Genomic DNA, 22,378 nt, shown 5'->3' with positions numbered 1-22,378 from the left:
TGTGTGTTTTAACAGTGTTTTACATCAGCCTGAATAAGACTCTATTCAGTATTTCCGAGAGCTGGAACTTGGGCATCCCCTGCTGTATGTGTCATGTTCTTGCTGCATCCCTGGGGCTGGGGACTGGGCAGCTGGTGTGGGCACAAGCCTTCCTCCCAACACCTAGATGGTGCAGGAGTTGTGTCTGCTGTGTGCACATCCCTTTTGGACCCCTCTCATGGCTATGCATAGCCTTGGGTTTGCACACTCAACCCCTCGAAGCTATCTCCTAAATCCATCCTCCGTCATCCTTCTTGCACACTGAGCACAACTGCCCACTGGTTCGTGGTCAGTCGGACCCTGTGCCTGCTGCTCTGTCATCCTCTTTGGTCAGGAAGTGAGAGGTAAGGACAGCCCTGGGCACCCTGGCCTCATCTTGATCATCTTGGGATGTGCAGGGTCCTATTCTCTCTTGCCGAGCCCTGGGCTGGTGTGTTCCCCTTGCATTAACACAGGGATGTCTCCCTGTCACCGTGCGCCACATAGCTAGGGTTGTTCCCCATGTCCTTTGCGCTGCAATTTGTAAGCACTGATTTCATGGCTTCGTCATTGCCCCATTATTCAGCAGCAACTTGTTTCAGTCAGCAGTTTCTCCAACTGCCCAGAAGTGTTTCATATCACTGAGAAATGGTCTTGCCTCTTGTGCCACCCCATTTGTACTCTCTGCCTGCAAAAGCCACTCTTTATTCCAGCTTGCCTCTTGTGCTTGACCCTACATATAGGCTATGAGAAGAGCTTGCCTCTTTTCCTACAACAGTTGAGCTGGTCTAGCCATCCTTGGGGAAACACCTTGCCCTAAGTATTTTTCCAGTCCCACTGCATCCCCAGTATGCTCAGAGGAAAACGCTGGGCCCTCCTGAGAGCTCTAGTGGGGTTGCAAGGGGTGACTTCCTACCACAGAGAAGTACTGTGCCTTCTCTTTACATCATTTCTGCTGCCAGGTGCTTTTGCCTGCTTGGCTGCTGGTGTTTATGCAGCTCCAGATGGAAGCCTTCCCAAATGGAAGATCAGGCTCTGAGCTCTGGGTGCCCTTTGAGAGATGGGAGCCCCTTAGGATGTGTTGAGTACTCTGCAGAGGAGGGACAGACTCTGGGGCAGAGAATTCTGCCCAAGCGCTGGGCAGCTAAGGCTGGGCAGCAGGTACCCCTGCCAGACCACGAGACTTTGGTCAGTGCAGAGGGTGGAAGATGAAGGGCAGCTTTGGGACTGCTCTGCTGGACCAATTTCCCAAGCCCCTGTGGGACACGAGCTTTCCCTGGGCACTCTGGGGCTGTTGGTGAGTGCATGGCTGTCCCACTGAGAAACCATGAGCTGGGGGAAAAAGTGGCTCCATCTCATCCTCATGCCCACAATCCATCCTCCTTCATACTGGAGTGGGGGTTTTGAGGGAGGAGGGGCAGCTGCGAGGCACAGTGGTGGTGTCTGGAGAGACCCCCATTTGGGGAATGTGGGAATGCACCTCATTTGGGCACCTCTGCAGCCCTCGTCTCCTCCAGCTCAGCATATAGGGCACTGTGGTCAGGCCCATTTATAAAGCTGGTAAATATATCGGCAGAATTTGTGTCCCCTCCAAAGGTCAATATTTGTGCAGAGTTTAATTTTAACTTAACAAGCAGTTGTTTGCAGAAGCTGCCCTGTTTGTGTGTGTGTGTGCCTGTGCGCGCGCGTGTGTGCGTGCACTTCCCCATCGATTGACACTCGCAGGGAGGCATACGAGAAGCTCACATGTGTGTACTGACTCATTGGGGTGCAGAAGGGATCGGCACAGCTCCCCATGCCTGGAGATGTTCCGGATGCAGGGGCAGCACTGTGCGGTCCAGAGGACAAGGACCGGGGTCTGTGGCTGAGGCTATAAATGCAACCCACAGACCTCTCTGGGAGGTGACAGCAGGCAAAATGTGACCCATGTGGCTCTGAACAGCAGCCGATGGGGAGGTGGCTTTCCTAGCCTGTTCTGGCTGGTGCCCTGGGCTTGCTGGAGGCAGCTCTGTGGCCACATCGCCCCCATCCTTGCCCCTCCTGAACCCATGTGGCTTTTGTGGCTCTTACCCATATTCTGGCAATGTGTGTCTCCAAGCTTAGCACATCGTTCAGACCTGTACCAGCATGAGGCGCTGGCTTTGCACAGGGCTCTGGGGATCAGCATGGGACCCCACGTGCAGCCACTCTGAAAACAGCCACAGCATTTCTACCAGGGCTCTTCAAGTATCGCTGCCCATGGATTTCATCCCCACTGTCTGCCCTCCTAGCCCAACATGAAAAGCAAATAGACACACCCGAACACCTCACTGAGGCTGGTGGCTCCTGTTTGAGGGGTCTAGACCTAAAGCGCCCCTGCACTGGGAAGGGAGAGGGCAATGATGCTGCCCTAGTCTGTGTCCAGGCACACAAGGCTTCTGTTTCTGCTACTCCCAAAGCTCTTCTAGCTGAAACTCTGTGCTATGCTTCACCCCTGGGCTGGCCACATGTGCCCAGCTGGACTTGGGGACAGCTCTGCATCTCACCTACCCTATAGCTTTACCACAGAGCTTCATCCCTTGAGATGGAGTCTAGGTCCTCTCAGGTACCGGTGGTGCATCCCAGTGTCCCAGGGCAGGATGGGACACTGGGTTGGGTCCAATACCCTCCCATAGTCCATCTTGCTGAGGGCACGGAGTATGTTATCTGTGGGAAAACAGAAGAATAACAGTAAGCACAGCCCTTGCCAATGGAGTTTTCCAAGTCTCCTACCCCAGAGACAGCAGCTTGGGGCCAGGAATGCAGGAACGTGGCTGGGGAGAGGCAGGAGGGCTGGGATGGAGCCCACCAGCTCCGCAGAGTGGCCGCCAAGACACCGTATTTTGGAGCCCGCCTTGTGGGCGCTGAGGTTTGGTTTTCTTCTCTCTGCTCTTTTCCTCTTCCTCGCCAGGCCCTGGGGCTGCTGACCAACCTCAAAGGGAAAAGCGGGCTGTGAGGAACAGTGGTGGGGATGAGCAGGGGTAAACACGGGGCTGGGGCCGGCCAGGCAGTGGGTGATGGAGGTGAAGTCATGCGTGACGTCAGCCCTGCGGCTTTGGGGACAGCCGTGGTTAGGCTGCCTGAGGAGGGGCGGCTGTTTTCCTGCAGCTCCGCCACTTGCTCCCAGTGCCCGTCTAACTTATAAACTTTAATGGCCAGTTTAAAAGATTCCTGCCATGGGCACCTTGTTGCCAGTTTTAGGTTTTTAATTTGGAAACTTTCCCTTCTGTGGTTGGGGGAGGAAGGACTTGGGTCTGCTTGGGGCCAGTCATCAGGGCACACGGGTGCCAAGAAGACGGTCCAGAAGGACTCTGTTCCCGTCACTGGTGTCGGAGTAGGGTTGACTGCACCACCACCAGGAAGGGTGGTGGAACGTGTGCTGTGCATGGGGCAGACTGGCTGAAGGAGCCCCCAAATCACCTTCTGCTGACCACATATTGGTGGAATAAATTTAACTCCTCCTTGGCCACTGGCGGGGAGAGCTCCAGCAGCAGCAGCCACCTGCTCCCAGTTGACATGGTCCACGTTGGATTCACCACAGCTCTGGGCTGTGCAGGCAACATCCTCACCCCGTAGCCGTTGGGGGATGCCAATAGCCCTTACACTTCTGTTCAGAGGGGTGAGGAGGCAGGGGGCTACAGCTACATTTGCTCCCCGACATGCCAGCCAGATCCACGTCCTGGCTGTCATGGTATGCCCTGGTGCTCTATCATTTTCATGGCTCATCCTTCAGCTGCCACCACTGCTGCAGTGGTTGTCCTGTCCCTCGGGGCTGCAGGTGATGAGTGTCTCTGCTGCAGAGACCCTCAGAGAGGTCTGTCTTGTTCCCTGCTGTCTGGTCACTGCTGTCTGGTCAGAGCTACATTACAGGGAATGCTGGCATCCCTTCCTGCAGTTTGCTCATGCCATGCCACGTCCAGCAGAGCCAGAGTTGGGAGCAGAGCCATGCCTGTATGTGCTGCTTAGCAGGAGGTGAGGATGTGGGGAGATGCATCACTTCAGGAGATGCTTAGGGTATGGCAGGCTGCTCTTCCTCACTGCCCACCTTCCCCGAAGCCTTCCAGCAGCCCCTGCAAGCTATGAGTTGGGAGAATCATGTTTCACCAATGCAAGCTCAGCTCTCCTCTGCCTGCAGTCACGCAAAAGGCCCCTGCAAATGCCCAGGAGGTGTTGAGTGCTGGGACAAGAGGCTGAGGCCTGATGCCCTCCCATGCAAGAAGAAATCCAGCCTACGAGCTTGAAGGGAGCATCCCCACAGCCTTTACACCCAGCTCTCCCTTTGCAGCTAGAGAGAGAGCAGGGACATCTCCCCCCAGCCTGGCTGCAGCCACCTGGGTTTGCTGACAGTGGGGTTCCAAGGAGTGACTATGATTTGGCTGAATCTTTCCTTGTCTCCAGACCAGTATGGTGGGGCTTGTCCCTATGTTCCTGCTGTACATGCTGCTTGTCAGAGGCTGCTGCATACAGGTTAGCCCCTTCAGTGCAGGCTGATGGTGGCCAGGCCGTGAGCACGCAGCTGGCTGGATCCTAGACCCAGCTTGGGAAGCCCACCCTAGAGCATCTTAGCTATCAGGTGGGTCCTGGACCTTTCACAGACCTTGTTGGGTGTCCAGCTAGCTGCATGGCAGAGAAGAGAGCTCTCTTGGTAGAAGCTGTCACCCCAGAGGTTGAACTCCCCCAGGGTGGGCAACTCGAGCACTACAAATAGCTCACGGAGCCAGAGGAGCAGAGGAGTGGCCCTGGTTTACCAGTGCTTTCATACCATGGCTTTCAAGTGGTTCCCCTGCATCTTTCCCATGAGCCAGTGCCACATCTGTGCTCAGCCCTGGCATGGGGCCGGCCGGCAGGCTGCCTCCGGTGCCGTGCCACGTGCTCTGCGGCTGCTGGAGCTGGTGCCACTTGCCAGCCCTGGAGCAGCCCTGCCTTTTCCAGCCCTGTAATTGATTCCTGCTCTCCTGCACGAGTGGAGGCTGCACATCTGCAGCTTCGGAAGAGGCAGTGGGCCGTGGGTACAAGCTCCAGGAGCCAGCCCAGGCAGGGCAAGGAGCAGCCCAGTCCTTGTCTTGGCTCTGGTGTCAGCTTTTAGAGCTGCTTTTTGAGTTTCCAGGTGTTCAGAGAAGCTCTCTCCCAGCCTCAGCTCCTGGAGGCAGGGGATTTGGGGCACCCTGCTCGCCCTGTTTTGGGGCTGATGAGGGAGCTGGAGTTGTTGAGTTACAAAGAAACAGCTCCTCAGGTGTCAGTGTTGTGTCTGCAGGTGATGGGCTCTTGAAGTGACAGCAGCTAATGGAAGTAGAGGTCCTCCATTCCCCTGAGGCTGGAGAAGGACCTGGCTGTGGAGGCAGAAAGACCTGTGCAGAAGGTCCTTCTGTACAGTAACCCAGCAGCTCTGGAAACTGGGCTTCCCAGCCAGGCAGCAGCCTGACTGAATACTGGGGTCCAGCAAGAGGGAGCAGGGGCAGAGGTGAGCACAAACCATCTTGCCAAGCTCTCTGATGTCTTTAAGGCTGGCAAAGAGCAGAGCTGTGGAGATGGCAGGGGTTTAAGTCATGAAGGAGTATTTTCTAGCCTGGCACCATATAGGAGATGATATATTTGAGCATGTTATTATGGTTAAGGTTGAATATAAACCAATTTTTAGACTGGAAGGTAATGGTGGTCCAGGAGAGAGTGACTGCAAACAGATGAGGTTTGACATGAGCACAGGGTAGCTGCAAGCAGGTGCACTACGTACCTTGTTTTCCAGTGCTGCTGACGACAGATAGTGCTACATGGAAGAAAATGCCTGGAAAAATAGGGATGAAAACGGTGAGGCTTTTTTTTTAAAAAAACACAACTATATTTAGCCAAAGGGCATGGTTTTGCTGTCTGGAGATGGCAAGGGGTGGGTGAACCCTTCGGAGCAAGGCAAGCCTGAATAGAAAGAGTGGCATGATGAGTGGGCAGGGGACTGGAAAAAGCAGATATCGCTGGAGCCAGGGGAGGTCTCTGCTCCTCATCGCCCACGGGGGAGTGGCGGGGCTCGGAGCATCGAGCTTCTGGCACAGGCTGGGGTCCCTGCCCGTGAAAATGAGCAGTGACTTGGACTGCGGAGGCTGAACCTGGCAGGGCAGAGATGGATGGGGCTGCAGCATCAAGGGAAGATGTGCTTCCCCAGGCAGAGGGGTGCAGCGCGGAGCAGGGTCGGGGCGGTGGCTCTCAGCTCACCCCAGCCCTCTGTGCCCCCTGCAGGCAGACCCGCAGGGACCCCATCCCTCTCTCCAAGGGCTGAGAGCGCGAAGGTGTCCTGACAGTGTTTTATTAGCAGCAGGTGCCTGAAACCCAACTCGTAGCTCAGCAATCCCTCCCCTCACCTGGAGATGAACCCGGGCTGGGGGACATGACTGTGCAGGGTCAGACCCCGACAGTGCTGAGATTACCCCTGCCGTAACCGGAGCGGCTCCCCGGCAGCCTGACAAGCTGGTCCTGCCGCGGCGACAGGCGCGTAATGCCTGATTTCACAGCGCCGGTGTGCTCTGCTTGCTCGTGGCAATGATCTCTCCTGCCCTGGCCAGCTCCAGGCCATGGCTAACCCTCGACCTGCGGCTCTGTCAGCTGGGATTAGACACAAGATTTAGGGTAGGATCTCTTTGCTCCTGGCTGGAGCAATGGCAGAGAGACAAAAGCCCAGCCCATCTTCTCTGGAGATGGAGCTCTTGCCCAGCCCTCCACTGTCCTGTGTGTGGCAGCTCCCAGAACTGCCTCCAGAGGTAGGGCAGGAGCATCTCAAGTCTGCAGGCAACACCAGGGCTTTGCAAATGCCATGTCACTACCGTGGCTGGGAGCAAACCTCATACAGAAAAGGAGGAACGCAGAGACTCCCCCAACTCTAAGGATGTTCTTGAGATGGGCATAGGTCCCTGGGCCGTCCACAGAAAAGCAAGGGGATGCTCCCAGGTGAGGGAGCTGAGGAATAGGGGTGGTCCATGCAGAAAGGCTCTCCCCTTTGCTGCCTGAAGCCTCTCAACCAAAATGCTCCTTGCTGTGCCTAGACAGCTCATTCCAACAAAGCCACGGCTGGGAGGAGGAGCTGTGCGGCAGCAAGGTGTGGAGCAGATGCAGCCAGAATCCCTCTGCCCTCAGCTCCTCCAAGCAAGGGGTCAGGGGTGGTTTGGCAGCAGAGGAGCAGTGCTGCCCTACAGGAGGGCTGGAGCTGGCTGCCTGGTGCAGCTATTGCCAGCGGGAGGCAGAGCAGAATCCATGCAGCAGCAGGGGATGCTTTAACACCCTGGCAAGCACCAACTCTGCACTTGCAGGAGCACTGTTATCTTCACCTCCCTATTGTGCAGTGCTGTGCGTGGGCCAAGGATACTCATCACCTCCTCATAGGGTGCAAGGCCCCGGCCAGGAAGCTTGTCCTCTCCCAGAGTGTCACTTCCTGCTTGTCAGCCTGGACCCCAGCTTTGTTGGCTGAGCTCATTTAGCTTTGACAAAGTTTATAGTGCGCTGGAATGCAGAATGGCTGCTGGCCTCCCTCCAGCCTAAACATCCCCACCCCGTGGTGCGACAGGAGCTGATAAGGGTGAGTGCTGCAGTGGGCAGGTATCTCGTGCCCAGCCTGCGACCTTACAGCCACACGACCTTGAAGGTTGTAATTTATCTCACGTGCGTGTGTGTGTGTGTGTGTGTGTGTGTGTGTCTGAGCTGTCTCCCATCCCGAAGAAATGTTCTCAGCGTCTCTGGTTCTCTCTCCAGGCCAAACCCACACGCACGTTGCCTGAGACCGATTCCGAACAGACTCCTTTGATGAGCAGGGCTTAAATATATATTTGGCATTCCAGCGGCAGCGTGCCGAGCGCGGCCGAGGGTGTGAAAGTGTTTGCTTGACAAACTCTGAGGGCTCTCGCCTCTCTGCCGGCCCTGGGGACTCGCAGGAGAGAAATGTCAAGGAATTTTTCACCTCTCTGTTTTGTTTTGTGTTTTTATTTTGTTTTCCTTTTGAGAGTGAATTTTTAGCTCTGGTAAAAGGTACCTGATTGACAGTCCCAGAGACTGAGTCCCCTCTCTTTTGTGGGACAGAGACAGTGAAAGCAAACATCCCACCCCAGTCCCACTGCGAAGAGTGAATGACCCTGTAAGCCTTGAGCTGCCCTGGAGGCTCCTGTTTCCTCTCCGCCAGCCCTGTCCCCTCCATGAGCCCAATGCTGTCATGGGCAAATCTGGGTACCAGCAGGATGGAGATACCCCATATCCTAGACAGCCCAGGCTATGGTCTGCTCAGAGACAGGCCTTTGCAAAGGGCTGCAAAGAGCAAAAGGTCTCTTTGTCTGCTGAGGACAGTGGTGTCTCAGTCACAGGATCTTTTGTCACTGCTCAGCTGACCCCAGAGAGCCCTCCACCCCAGTACCATGCATTGAAGACACTCGTGCCCGTTGTTCCATGGAGGATTTCCCAGCTGGCATCCCCCTGTGCCGCAGCACCAGTGTGGGGTATGCACTGGCCCCCAGGCACCTTTGAGGGTACACAGAGGTCTTGTCACCTTGTGCCTGTGCAGGGGGAGATGGAACAGGTGGAGCAGGAGGGTGTCTGAGGGCAAGATGTGGGTGGATGGGTTGGATGCTTGCAGCATCTAAAATGATGCATGGGAGGCGCAGCAGGCATGAAGTCAAAACCACCCTGAGTTTCACTTGCCACTCAGTTCCTTCTCGGTTGCAGCCGATGATGGGGTAGGGAAAGCAGCTCCATCACCAATTCCCATGCGATGCAGGATCCGTGGTGGAGCTGGGATGTGCAGGGCAGATTTGGATGCAGAGCTGGGTGCAGAGCTGGGTATCTGAGCTTGGTTGAGAGCCCAGGGATGTCTCCTGTGTGTGGTGGAGGATGAAGGCAGAACCTCCTCATCACTGCAACCTCTGTCCCCTGTGCCCATGGGAAATATGGAGGGGGGATCCTGGGCAGTGGATTCAGTTTCAGAGCCTGCGTCTGCAGTGCCCGCTGGAGCAGAGAGATCCTGGCCGACTCTTGGAAAGAGGGTTACTGGGGCTGTGTCTGTATGTTCCCAGCTGTCTCCAGTGTAATCCCTCATGAAAAAGAATCCTCTGCTCTGGTGCATCCCAATTGTCTGGTGGCAGCACTGCCTGGCCCTGAATCACTTGCCACTCCCAGCCTGATGGAAATGGGGATGCTGTCCTCCAGGCCAATGGAGAGAGGGTCTGGGTTCCGTGGGGCAGGGGTCTGGACTTGGGAGGCTGCAGAGCAGGGATTCTATGTGGAGTGTATGAGGGAGGCTCTCAGTCTGTGCTGGGAGTCTATGAGGTGAGGCTTGATGCCCTGAGGACCACAGAGCAGGGATTGGTACCAGGGGTACCACCAATCTGGGGGCAGGGATTGGGCTACCCTGAACTACAGATGCTGAGAAAGGGATAATAGGGAAACTGTGGAGCTGGGTTGGGGACCCTGGGGGACTGGGGTCAGATTGTGTCCCCGGGGAAAGGGCAGGCTCAGCTCGGGCTCCCCGAGGTTTCCTTCCCAGCCCACTGAAGAATCACTGGCTTGTCTGGCAGAGCATGGACCTGTGGATTTCCTGGACAGTGAGTCTCTTTCATGTGGCCGCTCAAAAACTCTCATGACATCACCAAGGGCTGTTCCTCCCGGAGACAAACCCAGTGCTTTTTACGGGTTTGCCACACCCCCCGCCCCCCCGCCCCCAATCCCCCTAGTTTGTGTGTTTTGGCTGGGGGGGTGACACAGGGAACCGCATCCAAGAGCAGTCTCTCTGGCAGGGAGATGGTGGGCAGGGGGAGGGCAGCACGTCTCCCCCCACCCCGTGCTGAATAAATATGGGCTGGCCGGGGCTGGAGGGGGCTTTTCCAGGCTGGACCACACCCTGGGGGGGGCTATTTTTTGCCATGAATGAAGGTGCTGTATGCTCGCAGGGCAGCCTGGCCTCCTGCCGCTGCTGCTGTGCACAGAGCTCGCCTGACACTCAATCCTGTTGCCTGGCCAGGGACCAACATCTGTGTTGAGCAGCTGGGCACTGCCACACGAGACACCTGGGCACCTGGCACAGCTGGGCACTGCCCGGGGGACACCTGGGCACCCAGCATTACCTGAGGGACACCGGGGCACCTGGCACAGCTGGGCACTGCCTTACAGGGACACTGGCGGGCTACAGAGGCTGGAAAACACGAGCAAGGGGAAGTGATGGTGACTCAGTAGCTGTGCCAGCAGCAGTGCCAGGGCCACTAGGGCATGTCAGGCCCAGCCCTGCCAGGGCTGTGTGCCTGCAGAGCTGCCTGAGCCAGCCTGGGGGTGAGCCCTTATGCCCCCTTGCCCCACACAACCATGCTTCAGTTTTGGCTGCGTCACCTGCTGCACCTGTGCTTGGGAGGAACTGCTGCCTCCTGCTCAGCCCAGTCTTGAATGCACCCAGATTCACACCAGAACCCCAATCCTGCCTGACTCAGCCCCAGCTTCTGCTCTGGGCCCTGTTAGCTCATCTAATCCCTTGTATGTCAGGTTTAGGGACATGTTGGTTGCAGCATCCCCATGGGTCTCCCCTGTCACCTCCAGATTTCGCTTTTCTAGGGGTCTGCAGGCGGCTCTGCCAGTCCCCAGCCCTGACCCACGTTCCTCCTGCCTCCACCAGCCCAGCTGCCCCACAGGTCCCAGAGGATTTGTGCCCATGAATGAGTGGCCTGTCCTTGCCGGGTGGAGCTGGGGTGCTGGATCCAACCCATTGCTGTTCCTTATCACCACACAGCATCATTGTGATTCACCAGGTGTGGCTCGCTTTCCATCACCCCACTTTGCAGGAAGTTTCCTGGCCAGCCCCCCGCAAGCTCTGGACAATAATAAGCTGAGATGAGCTGGCCAGCCTTCCTGAGCAACCTTTTAATAACAAACGAACACGATGTGTCCAGCTTTCCTGGGCAGACAATAATAAACCCACATGAGCTGGCACACTTTGCTGAGGAACCCTGCAATAATAAGCCTGGGTGATACATCCATATTCACCAAGCCACTCTACAGTAACAAGGCACTGTGAGCCACCCAGCTTCCACACAGAGAAGAGGGGTCCCTGAGCGGTCACCCTGGGATAGGATGGACCCTGACCACCAATCTCCATGTCTTTGCTGTTGAGCTTGCTCAGGCCCTTCCCTGCCTGCACTGACCCCTGGAGTTGAAGGCACCCTGTGTCAGTGGTGGGCCAGATTGGCAGAGGTGGTGCCCATAGGTGCCATCAGCCTGTGGCTCTGCCTTCCTGGAAGCCAGCAGCAAGTTCTCACAAGTCTTGGCATACTGGTTTCTGCTGCTCTTCAGGGCATCCTCCTTGCCCAGCTTCCTTGCCAAACTGGCACCTAATGCCAGCTGCCCTGGAGGCTCTTCTGCTGTTGCCTCATGGGCTGCTAGATGGGAGGACAAGTGCCCATGGTGAGGCTGGGGTAACAATCAGCAGCTGCCCCCCAGCCCCTGGGCAGCAATGCTGTGCTTCTTGCAGGGTTGTTCAGGTGGTAAGGCAAGGCTGGTGCTTATAGTGAGGGCTGCTCTGATGGACACCACTCTTTTTCAGGGAGTTTGCTGGCACTTGAACAGCAGGAGGGCTCAGATGCTTGTGGGTTTGCTGGGCAGTGTGACAGGATGGCGTCTCTCCAAGTGTGATGGGGTAGGGGCCGTTAACATTGGGGTCTGGAGCCCCTCGCCCCGCACCAGCCCTCTGCCAAGCCCCAGGCTGCTCTTGGTGGACTGGTCATTGTGTGGCTGGGGAGAAGATGCTGCAACTTCTTGCCCTATCTCTGTATTGCCACTGACCTTCCTTTCCTGGGATTTATTCCTGGGAGCTTGAAGCAACAGCATATGGGCAGGGCAGGACCTCCCTCATCATCCCTGCATCAGGGGAGACCTGCATCCCCCTGGCACAGAGGCAGCACAATGCTGGGCCCCCACTTCCACCGCACCCCTCCGCTTAGTGTCTGCAAGAAAAGCTGTAACCCAAGCCATGAAAACAGCACAACGAGAAAAGAAAAGGGTATTGAGCGGCGGGGCTGCTGCGGTCACCAACCAGCATAGACTGCTGGTTGTTAAGCGAGTGCCTCGCTTGCAAAGGCTGCCTTGATGAAGTGTGAGACAGCACTTACGGAGGGACGCGGGCAGGCATTCTCGCTCCATCTTCCGCTCACAGTGCTGCTCTTTATGCGCCTGACATTTGCTCGCTGGAAAGGCCCCGAAAGTCAGGGGGAAAGGAAAACATTGGCCGCAGCAGGGCCTGAGCAGCATTGGGAGGAGTGCTGGGCCGTGCTGGGCTGGGATGCTCTGCTGTCTCAGCCTCACCGCCTGCTCTTCCCTGGGGTGACCCCTTCACCTCTCGCAGCTCTCCGGCTGCCTTCCTCTGCCGGCACCGCTGCTTCCTGCCAGGTGTGCTCAGCCTGGCTCCCTGCCTGGGAAGCTCTGGCCATCCTGCTCCTGCTTGTTCCACCGGCGGGCTGGCAGCACCACCAGCTCTCCTAGCTGCTGCTGCTGCTGCCGCCTGTCACCACGGGCGTATGTGTTAGTGGGTGATTGGGACAGTGTGAGCTCAGGGTAAGTCTCTCGGCCATCCATAACTGGGGTGCATAGTGCCCCAGGGACTGCTGCAGGCTGGAGTGATCGTAAGCAAGCAGGTTCAAGGACTGGAGGGGCTGGGAAAGTGCATCAGTGTTCAATGTAGGGCAGCTTGAGGTGCCTGGGAGCTGCTCAGGTTGCTCTGGGGCAGCTCTGGTGGGAGGTCAAGCTGTGTCCTGCTATGGCCTGGGTGTGGATGAGCTGCTGCTTTCCTTGCCTTTGATCTCAGCTGGAAGGGAGCAATTAACCCCCATTCCACTCCTGTCCTTCCACAGGCAGATCCTGGTGGGATCTCTTGGTCTGGCACTGTTGGCAGGGGCTGGGTGGCCAGCTGGAACAGATAGGCGCTCATCTACCTGGATTCCAGGGTGGATCCCTCCCCATTATGACTAGTGCTGGAAGGGCTATGGGCAGAGATGCTCAACATGCATCCAGTGAGCCATGCCAGCCCCATTCCCACAAGTACATTGTGACGGGGGGAGCCCTGAGGGCTGGCCATGAGGCACAGAAGCTCCCCGGCCATGGAGCCCTTCTCATGCCCATCGTGGGCTGCCACAGCATCGCCCAGCTTTGCCCATGCCAGCACGGCAGTGACCCGTCATTGGAGAGCCAGTGTGCCGTTCCCAGGCTGCCTTTCCACCACGCTGCTTCTGCAGAGCCTGCTGCCAGGGAGAGCCCAGGGAAACCATGCCCCAGCCCACACCCCTTGGCTCCTGGCCCTGGCAGGAATTATTAAGTGTGCCCCTGCAGAGCATGTGCTGAGGCTGGCCACGGGAATGTGGGCAGATCTGACATACAAGCCACAGCAGCCAGGCTATAATTTCCAAACAGGCCCTATTCGCTCTGTTTTCCAGTTAAAAATATATTAAAAAATAGGAATGTGGGGTTTGTAGTGAAGAATGTTGGTAACCGCTTTGAACGTCTGGTGTGATAATGAAAGGGTCAGTCCCCAGCTTTGAGCATGACCGATTTAGATTCTGGTGCTTGGCACTCGCGCGGGGGCCCAGCACAGTCCAGCCTGTCTGCATCCCCCCTACCCCGGGAACTGGGCCAGCAGAAGGTAATGCTTCTGCATTGGTGGCACAGTGACAAGCTGGGTGACGAGGGCCTCCTTCTCACACTGTCAAGAGGACTTCCAAATAATTGTCTTTTATGGCCTCTTGAGAAAGGAGTCTGGGCAGGGATGAGCGAAGGCAGGATGTCTAGGAGGTGGATGCTGTACCCTGCCCACCACTGGCCCTGCTGCCCCCCCAACACTGGGGTTCAGCCTGATAGCAAAGCCCTCTGGGATGGGGGACAATGAGCGAGGCTGCAGTCCAGCTGCCCCCGCTGCTGTGCGGCTGCCGATAAGCGCAGCCTGCTCCCAGCGCAAGGTCAGGCACCTGCCCCCTTTGCCAGGCAGCCCTCCCGGCTGAGCTAATCACAGTTCAGTGTGTTCTGCAGAGCCTCCCGTGCCACGGCTGCAGCCTTGAGTCACTTCAGATACCAGAGCATCCTGGTTGGCCTTGTGGCCAGGTAGTCATAACATGCGGGGCAAGCTGTGCCAGCTCCCTGGGCATCACTCCCTGCTGCCCAGCGAGCCGTGTGGGGCAAACCGGCTGGCACTCCTCCAGATGCCAGCTCTCTGCTCGTGCTGCTCCTTAGACCTCAAGCGTCATGTTTGTCCCAGAGATGGATAATCGGAAAAAAAACAAGTCACTGGAGGCCAGGGCTGACGTGTCAGTGGGGACAACAACTTGGCTGCTGCAAGGTTCATCTTAGGGATGTGCTGGGGTGGGTGGGCAAGGAGGGAAGGGAAGATCACTGGTGTTCTACCCCCTAGCACTTTCTGGGGACACCCCCTTGTCCCTCTCAGCCTCCAGGGCCATCAGGTGGCCGGTGGCTGGCACAGCATGTTCTGCTCTCTGCTGAGTCACGGCTCTGCAGGAAAATGTTCCAACTCTGGTTATGAACCCATTTCCCTCTGGGGCTGTGAAGCACAGCCCTCCCATCCCGACATGGGCCAGCTCCAGCGGCCTGATGGCTCTGAGCCCATGGACTCAAGCTGCCGGGAAGGGCAGTGCCAAGGAGGTGGCCAGTGACTCCCAAATTCCACCCTGGGCTTGCAAGAGTTAGACCCTTCTTGGAAGTATGGGCAGTGGGTGCCCTGCAACTACAGACCTCTGTGCCACCCCAGATGCCCATCCCTCCCTGGTGCACTGGTGGCACTGGGCACCCTTCTCTCAGCAACTCTACAGGATGCTACCCCAGTGGATGTGTGTGTGCTGGTCTTGGGAACAGCAAGTGGTAACAACCACAGTGGGGACTCCACAGCATTGCCCCTTCCCAGGGACACCATGAGGATGCTGTGCTGGCTCCAGGCAGCTGGGGCTGAGCACTGAGAGAGCAGTTGCCCTGCCTTGATCCTTACTTGGATGCTGAGAAGAAGGTCAGCCTGGGTGGCCTTGGGGCTCTGAGAATGTCCCTGGTGTTGTCCTGCACCGCAACTTACATCCCAGTGGGATTGGAGTGGAGAGGGGTGGGCAGCACCCTATGCCTGCATGCGCAGCCTGCTTCATCATCTTGGCATTCCCCGGGAACCCCTTGGTAGCAGAGAGAGGGAGTGGGCAGCAGAGCAGTGACTCCCAGGGCCAGGTGGCTCTGCAGGGGACTCTCGCCCTCCCAGGGCATTGACCCGCGCAGTGCTATCTAGTACACTTTGCTCACTCCACTACCATTCCCGGCTTTCCTGGGAGCTGCTGTTTGCTTTTCTCTGAATTATGACTCCAGCTTGTGCCTTTGATCTGGACTGTGTCAGCCACCCGTTGCCAGCCCCTCTCCTGCCTTTGAAGTGCAGTTGCCTTCCTGGCCTCAGATGCTGCTTTTGCAACCTCAGGTGTGACCCTGGCCCCTTGGGACTAAGACATCCAGAGCAGGAGCATCCCAGCGGTGTCTGAGGTGCTCAGCCTCCTTCCTCGTCTTTGGGACATTGCAATGGGCCAGCGCAGCTCATGTCTCAGAGGCTGAGCAAGGAGGCATTGAAAGATGTGTTTGCCCAGTGGCAAGCAATCCCAACGATGCTGGCAGAGCACTGAGGCCAGAGCATCACTTCCTCCTGAGACAGTGGGCAGGGACACAGGAGGGCCTATACAGAAGCTGGCCAAAAAGCAGACTCTAGTGCCATGCACTTCCTGCACCTAAGGAGCCTCTTGTGCCTGCAGCTCCAGCAGGAGGGATGAGACCTGCAGGGAAGGCACCTTTCTGGGTACCAGCCAACCCATCTTGGCATCAGCCCTACCCTCTCTTCCCGCTCAGTGGGGAGTGGTGATGGGGTGCTAAGCCTGCCCTTTCTGCCACTGGGAAACTCTGGCCAGGCTTTGAACTCTGGCCTTGAGTGGGTCTGAGTGTCCCCATCCCCTCCCTGCTCCCCTGGCCCGGAGAGGATCCAGCCTTATCTGTTACACTTTGTTCTCCTGCTCTCTGGGTGTGGAGCAGGGCAGAGATTACTGCACGGACCTTTGACACACACACACACACACACACACACACACACACACACAAGCACTCAGAGCCACACATCTACACACGGCTGTGCACACCACCCCCCGTGCACGCACGCGTACTCACTCACCTGCACACGCACACCCATGTCGTGCCGCACATGCCCCCACATAGCCACCTCCTACAGGGCACAAATGTGTTTCCCCATCCCCGAATGTGTTTGTTTTCTGGCTGTCTGCTGCATTAAGTTCCCAGCAGAGCGTGGCGTTTTTCCAGCCTGCCAGCCTCCTCATCACAAGAGCCAAGGTCCCCCATACACATCAGCATGGCCCAGAGGGTGAGGGTGGCATCCTGCCTTGGCGGGGGGAGTGCAGGAAGGAGAAGGAAGGTTGCCCTGCGTCAGGCCTGGATGGAGACAAAAATGTGTGCAGGAAGCCAGGAGCTGCTCTGGCAGCCTGGGAGCAAATCTGAGTGTCCCTTATCTCGCCCTTATTTGCCATGGGGCCACAGGGGATGCCTTGTGCCCATACAGACATTCGTGGGGGAGCTTGTGGCAGGCAGGGGCTCCCGGTCCCCACCTCGTGCAGAGGTCTTGCCTCTGCCCAAGGCTTGCTGTCCTTATCGGCCAGCCGCGATCCCTGCAGTGCTCCCATCAGGGAAGCCACAGCCCTTCCCATGCGATCTTATCTCCAGCGTTTCATGAATGACTTGCAAACCTCCACAGTCTGCCTATGAATGGGAGGGCAGTGTGCCGGCCAGAGCAGGTGTGTGGGTATTTGCACACACATATATGTGTGTGCAAAGCTGAGGAGCAGCTGCCTCCTCCCCAGTGCCAGAGCTGGATGGCTCCGCAGGGCATGGCGCGGGCCCTGGGGTGAAGAGCAGATGAAGCCCGATGGGCAGAGGGATGCACAGCCCCTTCTCTGCCCTGCTGTGGATGAGTGTCCTGGCAGGAACAGGCTCCTCTAGCAGGTGATTTCCTAGCAGGGTGACACTGCCTCTGCTCTCTCCCACAGAGCCTGCCCCAGATCTGCAGTGTGGGAGAGGGGCAGGCATTTGCCTCCACTCTGCAGCAGCTCTACGTGGCGGTGACGCAGCAGGAGGCCAAGAAGACTCGGAAACGGCAGCACTCAGGTGAGGAGCTCTATGGCTGTGGCATGAGGAGAGCCTGAAACACCTGGGTCCCCATCTCAGGGAGAGGGGAGTGCGGCCCTGGGTGCAGTTCACCCCATCAGTAGTCTTCCCCTTGCATTTCCCCCCTGTGGGCTGATCTCCCACATCCAGGTGCCATTTGTGATGTGGGATTGGGCAGTCCCCTGTGCTCCGTTATCTTAATCCCAAATTGCATCTCTTTCTGCTGGCACCAGAGGACACCGAGGGCCTGGCACCCACTGCAGAAACAGCAGAGCACCCCAATCCACTGTCTTTGTCCAAGGAGGATGAAACAGCATCTTCCAGCGAGGGAACCACAGTAAGTACATCTCTAGAAACAATTTCTCTATATCAATGGCAGGGTGGGGCCTGCAGCCCCTTTCCTTCCTCATATCTGAACCCTGTCCCCTTTCAGGATGGTCTGTGGGTCTCAGCTCAGTCCCTAGCCCATCCTACCCCTTGCATCCTGGCTGGGGAGCATGTGGGTTTGTTGCACATGTGCGTTTTTCACAATATGGTGGATATGAGGGGTTGTCAGTGCTTGCACATGCATGCCCATCCTTTGTGAACCCCTGGGGGAGAACTGACACTGACTCCACTTTGATTCCAGCCGGCCTCTTCCCCAGCTCGGAAGCCTCGGCTGCCTACAGCCAAGGCCAAGCCAAAGAAGGCAAAGGGGCTCTTCAGCTGAAAGGTCGCTACCACCCGTCCTGAGGATCTCTGCTCCCCACAGCATCCAAGAGAGGCAGTGCAGAGCAACCATTGTCCTCTGCATCCCTGCCTGCATCTCCTATCAGACTCTGGCATGGGCCATGATCTGCTCTTGAGGTATCTCTAGCCAGGGTGATGGGGCATCTTGTCTCTTCAACGATGTCTCAGGAACCTCTTTTCTGCCTCTTCCCTGGTGTAGAGCTTACCCAGGGTGCCCCATGATGGAGCCAGCGCTGGACCTGGCAGGAGTGGGAGGGATGCTGCTGGGTGAGTGTAGGACAGGAGGGACTCCAGAGAGGCCGTGGGGTTTGGCTGCTCTCATGTGGGTTTGCAATAAAGGGCTGTCTCTGAGTGAGATCACTCTTCTCCTGCTCTGTCTCCCTTGGGCCCAGAGTGTCCAGACAGGGGTGCAGACCCCAGTGCTGCTGGCTGCCCCTCATGCTGGTCCTGCTGTCCTAGGGGCTTACAGTGGGTCTGGACAGTGAGGAGGTAACAGCAGATCTTTGTCGTGGGGCAGGATGGTGACTCCCACCCTGTGCTGTTCCATGCCCTGAGTAGCATGTGGAGTGGGGCGTGCATGAGGTGCATACCCCCCCAGATCCTGAGGGTACAATGTGCTGGACGACCTGGAGACCATGCTCTCCTTGTCCCGTGCTGGGGACATACCATGTGCTGGTGCCTGGGGCCAGGAGAAGCCCTTGTAGCAGTAGGCTGGCAAAGGCAGCCTGGCTGTGCTGAGGGCAGCTCCTCCAGGGTTAGTGGGCTGGTGATATGTCGTTAATGCATCCTGGCCTCCAAGAGGCAGGGGACAAACCATCCTTTAATCCCTGCTCTTCTTTTCCAACCGTTGTCTCCACATGCTTCCTTTGGGGCTAGGACCCCACTCCTGTACCCCACGTGGGTCCTGAAATACAAGCAGAAAGCCAGACAGCCCTGCTGCAGGCAGATTGCAACCTGCGGGTGCTGCTTTCCTGGAGCAAGGACCCATGTTCCTGGCTATCTTGCTCCCTGGGGCTGGACTGGCGGTAGTGATGCTGTCTGCTCTCCTGGGCAGCAAGGGGGAAACAACAGCATTTGGGCCAGCCCTTGTGTCTGTGGAAGGGGAGTGAAAGGTCCTTTGCTGGGCTATGCTGGTCAGTCCCAGGGCAGCTGATTCTGTTTTATATGTCCTCTACAAGGGAGCAGCATAGGTGTGTTATGAGAAGGAGAAGCTAGGGGATGGGGAGCTTTTGCTGGCAGCCATCACTATGTATCCTGCCTTCTTTCATCTGCCAGCTTCTTACCCTGGCAGCTTTGTGTCTGCCTGTCAGGCACTTGCTCCCAGGGAGGATCCTGCTACTGACAGGGTAGGACCAGGGCAGGAGTTTAGCAGTATTAAGCTTTATGCGTCTTCTGTCACCAAATTGTCCCTTGGTGCAACCTCCGCTCCACTCATTTGGGCTCCATCTCCTGGCCTGGGAGCTGCTGTTCCAAACCAGGCCTCCCAACTCCTTGCTGGGTCTGGGGTTCATGCTGCTCCCCTGTGCAAGCCAGGACCTGCAGAAGGAGGGCTTATCACCCAGTGGGGGCATTTGGCTCATCTGTTTCCCTTGGGACTGAGGAGACACCACACTGGGGGTGACACATTCCCATCTTGGCTCTGCTGGTGGCGGGTGGGGTCTATAAGGGAGCAGATAGTGTAAACCAGCACCTGCACCCCCGGGTTGTTCCAGCTACACCCAGCCTATGTCTCTGCATCATCCTGGGGGCGCTCAGCTCAAGGAGCCAGTCCAGCCCCAGGGATGCTGCAGGGGTGTTGCTCAAGAGCTCCGTGGCGCTGCAGAGTGAGTCCCCCCAGGGAGCCCTGCAGCTCTGTGCCCCAGGGACAGGTGAACACCATGCTGTGCATTAGCTGGGAATACAGACCTGCTGCAGGGTCAGACCCTGCTCCACTCATCCTGCTCCCAAGGCAAGGGAAGGTGGGGTTGCGGGAGTGTGGATGGGGTAGATAAAAGCAGGAGAGTGAAGATATCAGCGGGAAAAAGAGCTCTGCCGATGCTCCCCAGGCCACCGCAGGGACCCCAGCCCCCAAGACGCCAGTGCGGGGCCACCGGTGCCTCCCTGGCCCAGGTTGCCGCCAGCTCCGGGGAGTGCCACCACTTATTGTCCTATTCGTCCCGCTGGGGTCTCCTTCCTTGTCCCCACCCCCTCCTCCCTGGAGCCGGCTGGATTTGAGCTCCCGACACACATTAAAGGCCACAAGTTCGGCCTCGGCCTCCATAAATTTGATTCCATAAATATTAGTTTTCGCAGGGTTTAATGAAGCCGTTATGCCGGGCACGGCCCAGCACCCCGACCCGTGCCCTTAATAAGGGCTCTGTGGCCTCGATTAAAGGGACCTTTCAATCGCTGTCAAGTATTTTTAGAAAAGGAAAAGAAAAAAAAAAAAAGGAGAGAGCGAGCGAGCGCGAGAGAGGAGAAGAAGACGACCGAGGCAGCGAATAGGGAGAGGAAAATCCCAAAACGCGTTCAGTGCAAAAATAGGGAAATAGCACCACCTAGACCGCAGCTCCCGGCTCCGCCGCCTGCGCAGAGCCCGGCTCCGGGCAGCCCCGCGGGGCTTCGTGCCAGCCACGGGCAGCCCTGGGAGCCCCCGAGGGGTCTGCGGGGCAGGAGGATGCGGTGGTGGGAAGGAGGGGCTCGGTGGGGATGCGGGCGGGAGCGGTGCGCTGTGACCGGGCGTCCCGCGGTGCCCGGGAGCGACTGAGCGCTGTGGGAGATGCCGTGCGACACGGGGATGGACACTGCATCTCTCTTACTTCCACTGGAAGGTAATTCCTGTCTGTGACCTACTGCTGCAGCAGCAAGCATCCCTTCCTGTCTCCTGATTTCTGCTACCGAGCAGAAATCCCCCTCCCCTGAGCAGAATCTCCCCCCTCACCTCTCTCCTCACCCCCGGTTAGACAGACCCTGTCACAGCCTCCAGCCGCCTCCCTGCACACCCAGCCCTGCCCGCCGTGTCGTTCCTGGGGCTCCTGTCCCACTTAACCCCATATGCCAGCAGGCTTTGCCAGGCAGGAACACGGGCTGGCATTGGGAATGCCGGTGCTGTGGGCAGCGGTGCTCCAGCAGCCTGCCTGAGTCCCAGTGGAAGGGGTTGCAGAGAGCTGGGGCAGCGTTCCCAGCTGCAGGGCCACCCCTGCCACCAGCACAGGGCAGTGGGGCTGAGGAAGGACCGGAGATGCTTGGAGGTGGGGCAGTTCCTGGAGAGCTGCTCTTCATCAGCACAGAGCTGTTAATAAGTGAGAGCGAGTCTCCTGTGTGCACTGTCCCGTGCAGGAGTGCAGCCAGCCCAGCAGGTCTCTGCTGAACGGGAAGGTGATGGACTCTGCACCCAGTAACAGGACAGTCACTTCTCTCCAGGATGACAGCGATGTAGGATGCCAGAGCCCCTGCATGAGTATGAGCTCCTGTCATGGACAAACCCAGTTCCCTGTCTGCAACTTTGGGCTTTCGTAGGACATAAATGTTGTACTAGTGAGAGCTGGGCAAGGCTGCTGTCATCCCAGAGCTACTCAGAGGAGAACAGATGTGTGTGACATTCACGGTGTATGCCAGCAGGCTGCAGAGGTTACTTGAAGGTTTGGGTTTGGTCATCAGCCATAGGACATTTCTTCTGGGGGTGTCCTGCACCCCCCAGACCCAGCACCACCCCAGATGATACTGTTCCCCACTCCCTTGCGGCAGTGATGGGCAAGGTGAGCAGCTGGGTTCATTCCCTTGGTGGGAGTGCAAACCAGCCTGGAGGACCCTGTGGACCTAGCCCAGGTTCCAATTGTCCTGTGCCAGTGATACACAGAGAACTGTGCTGCATCTGCAGCCTGGGAAGCTAGGGCAGGGATGCGGAATGGTGCTATGGCACATTCCATCTGCTCTATCTGCTGCTGATGCCTTGAAGGATGCTCCACGAGAAGGATCAGGTGAAGACCTGTGGAAGTGGGATGGCCCAAGATTGCTGGCCAGACATTCTTGCTCCACCATGTGCAGGAGCAGCAAGACAGTGTCAGGATTTCACTGTGGCTAACCAAAGCCAGTATGAAGACCCGATGGCATGTGGCTGCTGAGTAAGAAAACCTGATGGAGACACCTCTGCCCAGCTGCACTTGCCTGTAGCTCCTGGAAAGGAAATGGTGTACTGGGGACACTGGATAGCGGCATCCCAAGCTCATGGGTGCTTCTGGGCTTCTCAGCCTACATTCCTCTCGCCCAGGTTGCCTGGTCTTGCTGAGGCCAGCACAGCCCCACAGCCAGAGCCGAACTGCTGGCAGGGCCGTTACAGCCTGGCCTCCCTGTATGTGAGACCCCATACTCTGTGCCCACTGAAGAGCTGAAGGGACATCCCTGAGAGCTGTCTGCGTGGGGACATCCCAAGGCACTGCCTTAC

The 22,378-nt window shown here is 57.5% G+C and overlaps 1 protein-coding gene across 5 annotated transcripts in view; it reads left to right on the top strand.

Annotated features, from left to right (window-relative positions):
• NHEJ1 (non-homologous end joining factor 1) overlaps positions 1-18,324 on the top strand; it is a 44,978-nt gene extending 26,654 nt beyond the window's left edge. For all 5 annotated transcript variants that reach the window (XM_054070152.1, XM_054070155.1, XM_054070153.1 and 2 more), the window contains exons 6-8: positions 17,109-17,226; positions 17,460-17,563; positions 17,855-18,324. In XM_054070152.1, coding sequence (XP_053926127.1) covers positions 17,109-17,226; positions 17,460-17,563; positions 17,855-17,935 — 303 coding nt within the window. In that variant the 3' untranslated portion in view covers positions 17,936-18,324. The remainder of the gene's footprint in view (positions 1-17,108; positions 17,227-17,459; positions 17,564-17,854) is intronic.
• The last annotated feature ends 4,054 nt before the right edge of the window (positions 18,325-22,378 follow it).

This window comes from Cuculus canorus, chromosome 6 (genome assembly GCF_017976375.1).
Source record: "Cuculus canorus isolate bCucCan1 chromosome 6, bCucCan1.pri, whole genome shotgun sequence".
In the NCBI taxonomy this organism is placed as follows: domain Eukaryota; kingdom Metazoa; phylum Chordata; class Aves; order Cuculiformes; family Cuculidae; genus Cuculus; species Cuculus canorus.
Note: the sequence above shows the minus strand (reverse complement) of the source record. Positions and strands in the feature narration are given on the sequence as shown.